The 15,357-nt window shown below is 44.1% G+C and overlaps 1 protein-coding gene across 12 annotated transcripts in view; it reads right to left on the bottom strand.

Moving 5' to 3' along the window:
* Positions 1-4,596: 4,596 nt before the first annotated feature.
* Positions 4,597-15,357, bottom strand: part of Synrg (synergin gamma) — an 82,157-nt gene continuing 71,396 nt past the window's right edge. For 9 of the 12 annotated variants that reach the window (XM_027426425.2, XM_027426431.2, XM_027426424.1 and 6 more), the window contains 3 exons: positions 6,891-7,001; positions 6,472-6,507; positions 4,597-5,389 (listed from right to left, as the gene is read on the bottom strand). In XM_027426425.2, coding sequence (XP_027282226.1) covers positions 5,258-5,389; positions 6,472-6,507; positions 6,891-7,001 — 279 coding nt within the window. In that variant the 3' untranslated portion in view covers positions 4,597-5,257. The remainder of the gene's footprint in view (positions 5,390-6,471; positions 6,508-6,890; positions 7,002-15,357) is intronic. The other 3 variants (XM_027426433.2, XM_027426429.1, XM_035447598.1) reach the window with 1 other exon arrangement.

Raw genomic sequence — 15,357 nt, 5'->3', positions numbered from 1 at the left:
AGATCTTGTTAGGAAAGGGAAATAGAATAGGTAGTTATGGATGGGAGGGCTGGAACAGAAGGATCAAGTAGGGAAGGGCAATGAGGCGGGGAATGTGGTGAGAGACAGCTAAAATTAAGGGCCATTTGAAGGGTAGCATGGAAACCTAATACAATAGGAGTTTCCTAAAGTATATACATCCATGAAAGTGATCTAAATGAGATCATCAAATAATGGGGGAGACAAAGTCCCAAGTGCACATCTCTTGTCATCAAAACAAGCTTCCAGTACCAGGACTGGGTTACATTTCATTGGATTGTTGAACAAAAGAGTCCCATGAGAATCCCCAACCACCCAAACTGTTGCTAACAGTATAAGTTGTTCTCCACAAACTGACAGCAAGTCCACATTGCTGAAGACAACACCTACACAACTCACTGAACATGAAGAAGTCAAGTTGATGCCTATATAGAGCCTTCATCCCTATGTTCTAGCATCTTTGGTACAGGAAGGTACTTGCCACACTATCAAAAGAGAAGCAGAAACACCAAGCCCGCCACAAAGCCTTTGATCTACAATGGTATCCTGCCTGAAAAATATGCTAGGGCAATGGTCACACAAAGCTTATGGCCACTCCACAAGATGGAACCCATACCCAACATTGTTTGGGTGACCAAGAAACTAGATAGTCCAGGGACCTAGGGAGGGCTCTGGGAAACCCATGGAAGAGGAGGCAGAAAGAGTGTAAGAGCCAGAGGAGGACGACACCAAGAAAACAATGCCCTCTAAATCAATATGAGCAAAACTCATATGAACTCACAGAGAATGAGGCAGCAAGCACTGGGCCTGCATGTCTGCACCAGGTTCTCTGCATGCATATGGTTTCCAGTTAGTGTTTTTTATGGACTCCTGAGTGTGAGAATGAGTGGGTTTCTGATTCTTGTGCCTTCACTTGGGCTCTTTTCCTTCTTTTTGTCTTGTCCAACTCTTATGTGTTAGTTTTTGCTTTATCTCATATTTTATTATTTTCTCTTAACCTTTTTTTTTTTCTAATGAGAGATAGAAAGGGAGTGGATTTGAATTGAGGGGAGGGCAGATGGGGAGGAACTGGGAGGAGTAGAGAGAGGGGAAGCCATAATCAGGATATATTGTGTGAGAAAAAAAAATTAATTTCAATAAAAGGGGAAAAAATAAAGAAGAAATGCCAAGTATGATGGCACACACTTATAATCTCAGTATTGGGTGGGGGGGTGGACACAGCATTATCCCTGTGGCCTTTTAGCCAGCCAGCCAGCCAGCCAGGCCTACTTAATAAGTTCCATGCCATCACTCCTTCCCCACCTGCTACTTCTTTCTTAAAGTCTCTTCCTTCTCCTCCTTGCTCTGCTCCTGGGTCCCTCCCCACCTGGGGAATGACACCCATGGCCATCCTCTGACAGGAACATACAGACACAGTAGCCCCTCCCCTTGAAAAAAGACATCCAGGTAAACATGAGCACTTGGTTGGAACTACAGGTGTCCTGGAGCTCCTGGGAGGGTAACACCTTCCTCAGTGCTTTGTTCTGTGTTCATCTGTGGAATTATAACCCAACAAAGAAATGGGCTGCTGTCTGGAGTCAGGGTGTTTCCCATTAGAGAGGGGGCAGCTTAGAACTAGCATGAGCGGATTTAGACTTCCAGTTCTACAGTGCATACACACAACAGTTAGAGTAGTTGTTTATTAAAATGTAGACAAAGGGGAAAGGCTGCACACTGTCTTTTAATATTTGGGACCACATCCCAGATCACACACAAGACATGTTTTATGGGCTTGCGACATTCATCCAGTTAATGCAGCCACAGCTATGACATGAGAGGTGAATGCTTTGTAAGTCACTTGTACTACATTCAACATAAAAGAATGAAACTAAGTAAAACAACTTTTATGATGCTTTGTTAGAAAAGTATTTGTAAAGTGGCATTTACAAAACACACTATGGGCTGTTTCACTTAAGTCCTATTTCCTTGGCTGGACTTTGGAAGGAGGGGCTTTTCAAATATCATTTGGTGACCCCTTTTCCAAGGAAATGGTACCCAATCTAGACATAAAACCACAGGCTACACACATCTTGACCTGTATTCTGATGTCCGCTGGAGTGTCTCCAGCCGGCTCCAGTGGCCCCTGCTTTATGACAAATGCCTGGAACTGTCAGTTCATTAGTGAACTGTTAACAAAAGGTGTGTGACCTCAGAGGTACTTAGGAGAATTCTCAGAGAGACCCTGGTGTAAAGCAAGCATTTCCAATTTCTGTTTTCAAGAAATCTTTTGACAAATAAATAGAAAAACAGGATATAAGACCAAACGTAAAAACAAGCAAAACCCAAACACCCAATATATGTATAGCAACACAAAATATTAATTTAAAAATGTGCATCCCAGAGGGAATAATAACTAGCAGACACAGAAAGGAAAGCAGAGGTAATATCTGATCCCGCCTTGAGCCTCCTCCATCTCCAGCGTGTCCACACACAGGTCACACACCAACCCACAGGAACAGAAAGGCAAAGCACAGCTCCCAAACAGAGCGGTGCTTATTAATCGCCATTCAAGCAGTGGGTGAAGCTGCCTGACACAATGCACAGTATGGAGATAAGTAACCTTGGTTACTGTTTCCAAGGACACTGGGCTCTTGGCTAACAAGAGAAGAGCTGAGGTGAAGCTGAATGCTATGTGAGTCATTTTAATACATGCACACAAGGAAAATCAGCCAGTTAATAGTCTACACTCCCCCAAATCCCTGCTGGAGCTTTCTAACTAAACATCTTAAGTATTAAACAGCCAATACTTTTCAATGGTAAAAGCTTTTTGTCTTTATCTACTGAATTTTCCTCTGGCACCTCCTAAGGAGTGACTAGCCCTACGGTAAGGAGTTTTAACAGAGGCATTCTGGAATAAACCTACAAGTGGAGACAATGTAGCTAACAGGTACTTAAGATGTCATGGACACAGGCCACTGTGCAGACGATCCTTCCAACATAACATTTCCAGAAAATGCTGCAGCAGTGTAAATGTAGCTAAACTGGGAACATTCTTTGGCTAAGGTCAATCCTATTATTGTTTTTATGAGGGGATAATCTAGAATACAGACTGGAGAGCCTGATTGCTATTCTGGGCCCTGGTGAGACACTAGTGGGGCTGTTTCAGGAGGCTGCTGAAAACCAGCCCTCCTGTGTGTGCACATGGGAGCCTCCCCACTCCATGAGCCCGGGCCGGGGAGGGAAAGGCCTTGTGGTCACAGTGCAGACAGCTGTCTGGATGTTAGCAGTGCAGATGATATCATCTGGAACAGATGAGTAAGTGGATTCATCTGCTCATTCTGCTCTACAGCAAGGCCCAGGAGAAGTGCCATCAACAGGTGAAAATGATCCACCTCTTAGAGAAAATACACAAGGTATAAGATGGAACAACACAGAATCCCCTCAAGTTTTTTTTTTTTAAGATTTTATTTATTTATTATGTATACAACATTCTGCTTCCATGTATATCTGCACACCAGAAGAGGTCACCAGATCTCATAATGGATGGTTGGGAGCCACCATGTGGTTGCTGGGAATTGAACTCAGGACGCTTGGAAGAGCAGTCGGTGATCTTAACCTCTGAGCCATCTCTCCAGCCCTCCCCTCAAGTTTTATGGAAGCAGTAGTGAGATAGACCAAAGCCAGTGTTTTAGATTTTCAGATAAAAACTAAATCAGGTCAGTGACGCGTGTAGGGCCTGAAGTCTGTTTCAACACACAAACCAACAGCCAGAGCCCCAGACTGCTGGGCTTTTCCTGGGGGTAACACCTTTTAACCACTGAAGCTTTGGGTCTCTTAATTTCATGTATTTTGTTTACAAGACAAATGCCTACACCAGTGTGGTGAGCCTTTATGTTTGAAAAGTCAGTGCTATTGCTAACTGCTTTCCTCCACTGCATCTGAGGTATGTTTCTCTAACACACACACACACACACACACACACACACCTTACCATTCCTCTCACTAGGCCAGTAGTTCCCAACCTGTGGGCCACGACCCTGGGGGGGGGGGTGGATATCAAATGCCACTTTCACAGGGGTCACATATCAGATATCCTGCATATCAGATATTTACATTATGATTCATAACAATAGCAACATTACACTTATGAAGTAGTGATGAAAATAACTTTACAGTTGGGGGTCACTACAACATGAGGAAGTGTATTAAAGATCACAGCGTTAGGAAGGTTGAGGACCACTGACCACCGCACTAGGCCCAGAACTCCACTCTCTTGCACTTGCTGGCCCCTGTGCAGACATCTTTGGGAATGTGGAGAGAGGTCGCTATGAAGAGATTTCATTTTACAGTTGTTAAAGATTTTGTCTGGAGGAAAAACACCATGCTTTGTACCAGTCTTGATGTTGAGGCAAAACTGCAGGATCTCAGTAAAGGCTCCAAGAAAGGTGTGCATCTGACACAGGCTCTGGGCCCTGTCAAATCAGGGATGATTTCCTTGAGAGCTAAGTTTCAGGGAATGAGAAGAGGGTGAGGTTTGACAGGAGAGGGGAGCTATGCCCTCCTTGCCTGCCACTGTCCAGTGGAGACGAGTACAGAGTGTCAGTTTAATCACAATGCCCTTTTATTCATTTCAAGTATTTACAAGCAAAATGCAGAGAGATGGGCCCCTAAATTTGGAGATATAAGCGAGCAATGGCTGGAGACAAACTTGCGGATTCCAGTCCTAGAATAACTTACTTTTCTTCTTCAGTTAATTTTTCACATTTTAAGCACTTCAGCAGCAGATTACTCCTTACAGAAAACTGTGGTCCATATCTTAAAATATCTTAAGAGAACAAGAGAAAAGGTTATGGTGGCACATGCCTGTGATCCAGCACTTGGGAGGCAGAGACAGGAGGATTGCTACAAATTCAAGGTCAGCCATGAGCTTGCATCAAGATCCTATCCTTGGGGAAAAAAAGTCAAAGCAACATCACCATGGACAAAAACCAGAAGAGATAAGCAAACAAGCGTCCAGTGTCACGTGCAGTTTAGGTCTACCAATTTACCTCAAGTCTCAAAGGGGTGGGGGAGATAGTGGTCAAAGGCTGTCTGATGGGAACCTCCATTGCAGTTTTTCTATCCCACCTCTCAGGGAATGCTTCAAAGAGATGGATGGAAGGGAACTTTGCAGTACTTGCATTCTGTTTATTGATCCCAGTCACCCTGAGTCATGTGACAGAAACAACCAAACATCAGCTGGAGCTTCATTGAGCAGCTTTCAGAGCAGATCTGGCAGGAGGAGGCCGGGAGGCTTGGGTTCAACACAGTTGATCCAGAAGTTGGCACAGCTGGCGTGGTACTGGTGGCCTCCGTAGGCCAGCTTGAAGCTGTCTGTTTCCGAGTTGAATGCCTGCCAGAAATAGATATGGGTCAAGCAGGCTCTTCCTACATCTAAGAGCTTGTCAGTATCCACCACAGGCGGTCCCCAGGGGCACAGAGGCTGAGGCCAAAATGGCACACACAGACAAAAGCTGAGCAGGTAGCTATAGGATTCAAGTAAGAAAGTCTGATTTGTTTATTTATTTTACTGCTAATTAAAGGTATAAAAGTCGGTACCATTCACCCTAGTTTCAGCAAAGGGCCCAATCTTCACAGAAAAGGCAGGGAAGGTTACAGGAGGGAGGAATGGGCCCCCGACATGGGAACGAAAATAACCAAGGGGTAATCGGTTTCCTTTCTGGAGGCTGCCATTACTGTAACATGTGGCCCCTTAGAGTTCCATGGCTGGTTATACTCCTATCAGGACTGAAAACATTTAAAAGAACTAGAAATCAACTGATATTAACGCTTATGGGCGAATGCCATGGTTGTCAACCTGTGGGCCACGACCCACCCTGGGGTTGCATATCAAATATTTATGTTGCAATACATAACAGAAGCAAAATTACAGTTATGAAGTAGCAACAAATAATTTTGTGGTTGGGGGTCACCACGACTGGAGAAACTGTATTAAAGGGCTTCAGTTTTAGGAAGGTTAAGAACCACTAGTCTAATGCCACTGGGAGCTGACAGCGGAGTCGACATACAACAGAACCCCTTGTCTGTAGCTCTAGTAACCCACTTAACATTCTGCAGTTTGCTTTCTTAAAACACCACAGGCAGAATCTTCAAACCCCAATCATTTGTTTGGAAGCTCTCTGATCTCATTCATTATGTTTGTCACTACAACTTCTAGTCTTCCAGAAGGTGCTGGTTCATGGCAGAGAAAAATGACAACACCAGAAGCTGATTAGCCGCTGCAAGCATGCAAACAAGACAGCAGTGGCCCCACAAAGACACATTAGTTGGTTTGATCAAACATTATGGGAACAAAAATGAGTCATTAGAGGATTCACAATTGGCACTATCCAGGATGACAACAGAATTGCCTGTTGACCTCTTACACACAAGGCTGAGATGGCCACACTAAGGTAACCTGTAACTGGCTCATACGTTTTTAGGCTGTTCTGCTGCAGGCTTCTCTTCTTTCTGAAATGTTGAAACCATAAGGTCAAAAGAAACCCCCCAAAAAACAAAAAAACAACCCATGTCCCTAGAACAGGCCTCTTGCCTCTAGGTAAATCCACATGGCTTGACATGTTCTACCCCGCCCCTGTTCATGGAGTACTGCAGAGACCTTGTGAACTGCACGCTTGGCAGGGAGGGAAGGGCTGTGACTACTCCCTCCTCAGCAGCTTCCCCACTGCCCCATGGAAAAAAAAAAAAACATATCTGCTTCTGTAGAACTTTCTAGACTTCCAAGTCCCCACCTCTGGTCACAGAGTTTGTTGTAAAGTGGGCTACACATGGCTGTCCCCCAGGTCACGTGAGGGGTGAACCTTGACACTTGAAGGGGGAAGTCAAGAACTTACCCGGCTCCTAGAGTCCACATTTAAGAGACACACCCCACAAGCCAGCTCCTGAGCGTTCTTAATCCCAGGCCGTAACATACAGGAGGAAAAATCCAGTGAATTTTCGTCTGGCTGAGGATGACAGGAAAGATGGGTAAGGACACAGCAATTTCAGATGCTGTGTAGGTCAACTCTAACGTTAAGTCAGCTAGCAACACAAGTGCTTACTTCCTAGATCTGCCAAGGAGTTGTTATGTTCTAGTTGCTAGCAATGCCAGTGGGAAGAAAACCACTCCATAGCCTGGGGACCTCACGGTCTAGGGTGGAGCTGGGGTGGGGGTGTTAAGCAATGCATGGCTATTAGTGCTATAGTACTTACTCTGGGATAAGTACTGAGGGTCCAGGCTCTCAACAGGGGCACTTAGCCAAGAGAATGCTTCCTGGAACTCACAATCACCCTGCCTGAGTATTGATGAGACTATCGAAGGTGATAGGTCAATGGGACAATGGGGTGATGAGTCAGGAGCAGCAGGAGAAGGGAAGGATGTCTCTTTCACACACAAGCAGCACGAAGTAAAGACATCTAAGCAAAGTCCAGCTATAAGGAGAAATTGAGGGTGGGAGCCAAGCCAAGAACAGTGGGGGGAGATGAGGCTAGAACACCAAGGAACCATAGAGGAACAACAGGTATGCATTACAGGCACAACCCTGCCTTCTTGTGACAGTGTCAGCAAGAGATTGGGGGTGGCAGTCCTCAAGGTACAGCTTCTTCAGCTAAATGAATGCTAAGACAGCAGAGGGGAAGGGCAGAAGGACTCGTGCAAGGGCTGAGAAGGGGGCAGGATCTACAGGCCATGGGCATGTGCAGGATATAAAGAAAGGAGGCTGGAGTAGCCGAGAAGATCCACTTTAAGCCCAAAGACAGAAGAGTGTGTAGTTTGGTTCGGGCTAAGTTGCAGCTGCTAAGGTCACAAGTGCAGGTGGTGGAGGCGTACAGTCCAGCTAATGCTAAGAGTGAGACCGAAAATCAGCAGCTAGAGACAGTAAATGGAATAACTACAGGCAGGCTTATGCTAAGTAATATGCTCAGCTCTTTATAGGCATTATCCAGCTTATCCTTCCCCAAACAAACAAACAAACAAATACACAAACAACAACAAAAATCTATGAAATATGGGGAGTGCAGTGCAGTGATTAAAGGGGCTAGTCTCAGTTTTGAAAAAAAGCTGTCAGTTTCTTAAAGATGAAATACACATTTGCTATATGTGCTTGCAATTTTATTCCTAGATATTTATCTAAGAAAAAGGAAAATATATGTCAACAAAACAAACAACAAAACAACCAACCAACAAAACAAAAACAAAAACAAAAGAAAAGAAAAGAAACCATTCATAGCAACTGTATCCATTTCAGCCAAATCTGGCACCAACACGTGTCTAATAAGAAGAAGATAATACAATAGACTACTCAGCCAGGGAGCAAAGTGACATTTCATTAACACAACTGCATTTCAATATTATGCTCCTAAGCAGGCCAGACACAAGAATGCTAACATTTGATGTCATTTCAGGTTTATAAAGTATTAAAACAGAGGAATCTCTGGCTATGGAAATCAGGTCAGTGGTGGCATTTGGAATCAGATCAGGGGTTGACTATGAAAGAGCTGGAGTGAACTTTAGGCAGGAATAAAAATATTCTGAATATTTTCCAGGCCTTAAGGTCCTCCTGGTATAGGACCTTAACCAGAGTACTCATGAGGCAGAGGCAGGCAGGTCTTGGTGAGTTGGAGGCCAGCCTGGTTTATGTAGTTCCAGGCAAGGGAGGGCTACATAGTGAGAGCCAGTCTTAAAAAACCAAAACCAGCCAGGTGGTAATGGTGCACACCTTTAATCCCAGCACTTGGGAGGCAGAAGCAGGTGGATCTCAGTGAGTTCGAGGCCAGCCTGGAATACAAAGCAAGTTCCAGGACATCCAGGACTGTTACACAGAGAAACCCTGTCTTGAAAAACCAAAACAACAACAGAACCCAAACAAACCAACTCCCCCACAAAAAACAAAAACTACACCAAACAAACAAAACTCCTTGAAAACCAAAACAGCAGCAGAGAATATCTGCTCATTTCATTGTAAATTCCATACTGCCAAATGATTTTCACAGAACACACTTTTTTTTTTTTCATTTTTGCCTATCCTTTGGATTCATAGTCAACTTTTGTTTTCACAGATAAGTATAATACTGGCATGAATGCTGGTGATTTAAATTTTGTTTTTTTTTTCAAGGCAGGGTTTCTCTGTGGCTTTGGAGGCTGTCCTAGAACTAGCTCTTGTAGCGCAAGCTGGTCTCTAACTCACAGAGATCCGCCTGCCTCTATCTGCCGAGTGCTGGGATTAAAGCCGTGCGCCACCACTGCCCGGCTGGAGATTTAAATTTTTAGTAATTTTTATGTGTATGGATGTTTTGTTTGCCTGTATCTCTGTGCAGCACATGCAGGCAGTGCCCATGGACACAAGAAGAGGATGTCAGATTCTCTGGAACTGGAGTTAGAGGTGGTTGTGAGCTGCCATGTGGGTTCTGGGAATTGAACCTGAGTCCTCTGCAAGAGCAGCCAGTGCTCTCAACCACTGACCCATAATCCCCCACCTTGTAGACCTGATTAGACCTAAGACTAAACTGAAACAACAAGAACATTCTGAAAACTTCACTGGTCAAAGACTTGAATGACTGCTGGTTTCCTCAGCTTTTGTGCAGCTCACAGGTGATAGCTTTAGACACTTAAGATCAGCATCATCAGCATTTTTCTCAGCCACTTTTTAAAATATAAACAGTGAAACATTTGCTGAGTTCCATATTTTAAGTACCCCATCAGGCTGACTCTCAAGCTTGCTGTGTGACATCACTGAACATGGAGCTGGAAAGGGCTGCCCAGCAGCAGAACTACCTGGTGATTATACCATCCAGAACTGCTACTCTAGGCTGACCAAAATTAGCCTACTCTTGGCTTCATTTATCCAAGATTGTTCTGGCTCTTTATCCTATAGAACCAGATATTAAGCCAAGACTGATTCTTTTTGTTTGTTTATTTTTCAAGACAGGATCTCTCTATGTAGCTCTGGCTGTCCTGGAACTCACTCTGTAGACCAGGCTGGCCTTGAACTCAGAGATCCACTTGCTTCTGCCTCCCGAGTGCTGGGATTAAAGGTGTGTGCCACCACTGCTTGGCTAAGACTGAAATCTTTATGAAACACAAACAACCACATTCATCTCATCAGTATGCAAATTTGCTTTCATCTTTAGTAAACAGTAAATTATATGTATATCAAAAGGCTATTTAAAATAAATGTCTTCATGATTTACTAGCTGTAAATATTTGATTTCATACCTGTTTTATATACTTATATACATAAAAATTCCCCAAGTAAAAAGGAGTTGTGGGGTAAGTTTAAGGAGCCATGTGTCCTATAAGACCTGCTTATGTAGACAAGTCCAGAGCCAGCTATAGCATTTAAGCCTTAATCCTTAGCCAGTAATAACTGCCAAACGTGGTGTAGAAGGAAAGCAGCAGTCAGGAAGAATGGTGGCATTCAGGGTTCTTCACCAATATTCATGTTCTCCCTTTCTGGACAAATGGTATGAAAAGCTTCCCAGCTTCCTTGAAACTAAGCATGGCTGTGTCACCTGCATGCCAGTGAGTCATGTGTGAAACCGCTGGAAGGAAGCCTTTAAAACCATTGTGCTGGCTCTAAGGTTAAGAGCTCTGGCTGCTCTTCCAGAGGACCTGGGTTTGATTTCTAGCATCCACATGGCAGCTCACAGCCATCTGTTACTCTAGTTCCAGGAGCTTTGACTCCCTCTTCCGGCCTCCCTGGGCACCAGGCATGTGGTGTACAGACATACAGGCAACACACACACACACACACAAAATCATAATAAAAACTAAAACATGCTATTTTTCATGTTCCCTTGACCCTCATGGTTGACGAGCTGCATTCCATGCAGTGTAGGGAGTGAACTGGGGTCCTGAGTGAAGGCAGGATATACAGCCTTTCTGACTAGAGATGGACATACAGCCTGAACCATAAAGAAGGCCAGTTTGTTTGAGAATGCTAAGAGGAGTGTTTGTTACTATACCATAGCCCAGTCTACTCTGACGATGAAAACAGTTACCTAGATACTAGTTCCACAAGCAGTTCTAGACTTGGTTACAATGCGTTGCATACTACTGCCCTTGCTGCTATACAAATTAGACAAAACTTAAATGCTTAAAAGAGCAAGACTTGCCAGGTGTTGGTGGCGCACACTTTTAATCCCAGCACTCAGGAAGCAGAGGCAGGCAGATCTCTGTGGGTTCAAGGCCAGCCTGGTCTCCAGAGCGAGTGCCAGGATAGGCTCCAAAGCTACACAGAGAAACCCTTTCTCAAAAAAAAAAACAAAAAACAAAAATAAAAGCAAACAAACAAAAAAAGAGCATGACTTTACCCCCTTACTGCTTGGGAAGAGCCTGGAGTAGTTTGACAGTGTTTCATGCCTTCTGAAGTTCCAGAGGAGACTCTTTCCTTGCCTGCCTAGTGTTTAGAGATTACTTCTAGAAATGCCTAGAACTGTGCATTTCTTGCTCAAGATCCCCTCTCCAAAGCAGCAGAGCACCTGCCAATCTCTCTCTGCTTCTACTGTCTTATCACTTTCCCTCACCCTTATCTGCTATCTCCTTCCAGAAGGACACTGTGACACTGGACCCACTCTGCTGACCCAGGGCCATTTCTTCAACCACACCCCCCTTAACTCAATAATCCCGTCTCTGAAGTTATTATTTCCATATAAGGTGACACAGGAGGTAAAACAGGCCCAAGGGTCACATGGCAAGTTTGAGAGTGCCATTTGTCAGCTGAAGACATGGTAAAGATGCTGTCTCTAAAGTATGATGCTTGCAAGATGAGCAGGGGGTGGGGAGACAATCTCATCAAAGCACACTGTTCTCTTGTTATTTTGCATCATTAAGGAAGTAAACACTCTGAAATTCACCATTGTTTCATGCTGTGAAGAATTACCAAGGGACAATGGAATCAAAAGGCATGCATGTGTGACTCCCAGTTGGCCACAAATCTGGAGAAAGACAGTCCTTTTTCTCTTATTAGGTTTTATATGCCAAAATTTTGTTGCCCAGGGCTGAATTGCTTCTTTGATCCAACAGATCCACAAGATAAAAGCTTAGCCGACCTTTACTCAGGGCCTGACCATCAAGAGCATCCATCTATAAGTCACTGAAGTAGACTGCTTTTCCTGCTACAGGAATGCCTGCTTCTACCACAAGAGGGAGTTTCAGTTCATAGTCACCCCGAGCATTAAAGGGGGTTTTGCTATGTAACATTCAGTTTTTAAAATCATTTCCTTTATACTCATTGGTGTTTTGCCTGCATTTATGTCTGTGTGAGGGTGTTGGCTCCTCTGTAACTGGAGTTACAGACAGTTGTGAGCTACAGGTACCGGGATCTGAACCTGGGTCCTCTGGAAGAGCAGCCAGAACTCCTAACTGCCAGTCTCTCCAGTCCAGTAACATTCAGCTTAAGAATATATTAAGTCACATTTTGGAGTCATGACTTTGTACTTTGTTTTTCTTATCTCAGGCATCCCCACTGTGATGAATACTACACATGGAGCATTTTTAGGTAGAAAAAACACAGCTGGTGTTTTATTGTTGTTTGTTTCAGGAGAGCTGGGGAATATATCTAACCAAGGCTGTAAGCAAAATAAGCACACTCTCAAAAACATAATAAAACAAGACAAAACAGTAAACACACTGCTGACCACCGAGCGACACCCTGGCTCCTGTGCTGCTGGGTCTTTTGAAAGCTAGAAATTCCATAGTAGAAAAAATGGATTTTAAACTCACAGAGATCTGCCTGCCTCCAAAAACAAAAAACAAAGACAAACACATAAACAAAAAAACCTGGACTTTAAAATAATGATATAGATTCAAAAGTCTAGATTTTTATAGTTTCAATTAAATTTGCTATTTCTGAGCCCTGATTTCTTCCTCTACAGAAATGAACATTAAAGGCCAGTGAGATAGCTCAGAAGGTAAAAATGCTCATCTTCTGTAATGACTGCTTGCATTTAATCTCTGGAACCCACACAAGGCTGGATGTGGTGGTCAGTAACTTATTCCTATAGTGAGATGAGAGGCAGAGTCAGGAGACTCTCCTGGAAGCCTGCTGGCCAGCTGGCCTGGAATACAGTAGCAGAATGAGAGACACCCTGCCTCAGCAAGGGAGAAGATGAAAACCAATTCCTAAAACCATTTCTGACTTCCATCTGCACACCATGCATGCATGTTCCCCACGCTCACATATGCATACATACATACACACATACATACATACATATACACATACATACATACATGCATGCATGCATGCATACGTGGAGATGATACTGACCTCATGTGTTATTACCAGGATTAAGTGAGAATGACTGTGAAGAATGTGGAATAACGTGAATAATTGTCTTAGTCAGTGTCCCCTTGCTGTGAAGAGACACCATGACCATGACAACTCTTATAAAGGAAAACATTTCATTGGGGCTGGCTTACAGGTTCAGAGGTTTAGTCCATTGTCATGGTGGGAAGCATGGCAGCATGTAGGCAAACATGGTACTAGGAAGGTAGCTCAGAGTTCTACATTAGGATCAGCAGATAACAGCAAGAAACACTACCTGACTTGAGCATTTAAAACCTCAAAATCCACCCCCAGTGACAAACATCCTTTAACAAGGCTGCACTTACTCCAAGGCCACTTGTCCTAATAGTTTTACTTCCCTAGGAGCCTGTGGGGGCCATTGTCATTCAAACCACCACAGTGTCCTAGTTGCAAACACGAATAGTAACTAACCATCAGTACTGGTAGTCTTTTTGAGAACAGTGAGTCTCTGAATGGTGACGTAGTCTCTTAGGAGCTCATTTACTCCAAACCAAACAAAAGTGCTAAGAGTTCAAGGCTTTGGTGCCACCTCAACCCTTCTTGTATCTGGTAATGACCTTCCGGCTTTGAGCATTTCATCCAGGGTTGCCGGGTTTTCAGAGCTGTGGTACAGCAGGGACTGACATATTCAGAGGCTGGGTTTGTCAGTTCTGTTACTTACACCTTACATAACTGTGAGATATATGTTCACAATATACCTCATGCAATGGGTAATTCGAGTTAAGGTTTATAGTCTGAGGGCCTATCTGCCCACTCTCAAGAGGAAATGATATGGTACAACCTAGAAAAATATCTCAATAGAGAACGATCATTGCTCTGTCACAGCTACCCTGGCGAGAGAAGCAATTATAACTGAAGAACATGGCTAACTGAAGTGAAGACTCAGTATTCACGTGCACTCTGCATGCATCCTAGCACCGCAGAGGAGAGATAATGAATCTCTGTGCAATGATGTATGCCTGAAAAGCCAGGCCAGGTACCGGGAGTGGATGCTTGCAAACAGAGTCTGAGGAAAAGGCATGAATGTGAAGCCCCCTCTCAATTTACCTAACTCACTGGCCCTGAGTTAGAGCCACCAGATGTGAATGGAGCAGAACATTCTAGGTAAACAGATGGCAAACTTCCTTCCAAGTTACAAAATCAAATCCCATGGCTTCTTTGAAAAGGTCTGGACAAAAGTGACGCTTGGTGGGAAACTTGCAGCCAGGCAGAGACTGGGAAGGTGTTTATACACCGAAATAGTCCACAGCTTGACAGGGCACAGATGATACAGATGGGCCCATGCATTTGTCAACAGATGGGGAAAGTCACAAAACTCATGGAGCAATGCTACTAAGGTTTTGGGGCATGTTTTTGTGTGTGAACTCAAAAATGACCTGGAGTGAGAAGCAGAGCCTAGAAGGCAAGTCCTTTTCATGAACAATGGCAAAACATCTTCCTTGAGTTGGGGAAGATGTACCCTGAGGAAAATGGCTTCTCCAGCCCCTAGTGACAGCAGCTACTTCACAAGGTGAACAAAGGCCACCAACCAGGCCTGACACTTCGAAGTTATTCTTCACCCTAACTGGAAGGACAAAGGTAACAAGCTTGGCTGATGTACTTAGGCTTCGGGGATACTGTCTAAGAGCTCAGGGCAAGGGAAGATATGTTTTCTAACCCTGGTCCACTTCTCCAGCAGCACTGAAGAGGAGGGCTGGTGGCTGACTGGAGGAAGGATGGAGATCCAGTTTTCCAAGTAGTGAGAACAGACTGCCACCAACACATGGAACCTTCAAATCTAAATGCAAAGTGGGAGGCCTGTAATTGCTCTGCCATCCTGGGATATAAATCGAAGGGGGAAGGTACAGAAAGTGACTTGACTTCAGATTTACTGTGTGCCAGGATAAGCTCCTGGTATTTTTTCTCATTAATCTTATGATCTGCCAATTTACTCCCCAGCAAAAGCCTTTATGTGTCTTTGTTTTTGCCTACCTAACTCACCCTTTCCAGGATAGGATGAAGCATAGAGGAGCAT

This window comes from Cricetulus griseus, chromosome 7, assembly GCF_003668045.3.
Source record: "Cricetulus griseus strain 17A/GY chromosome 7, alternate assembly CriGri-PICRH-1.0, whole genome shotgun sequence".
Taxonomy (NCBI): domain Eukaryota; kingdom Metazoa; phylum Chordata; class Mammalia; order Rodentia; family Cricetidae; genus Cricetulus; species Cricetulus griseus.
Note: the sequence above shows the minus strand (reverse complement) of the source record. Positions and strands in the feature narration are given on the sequence as shown.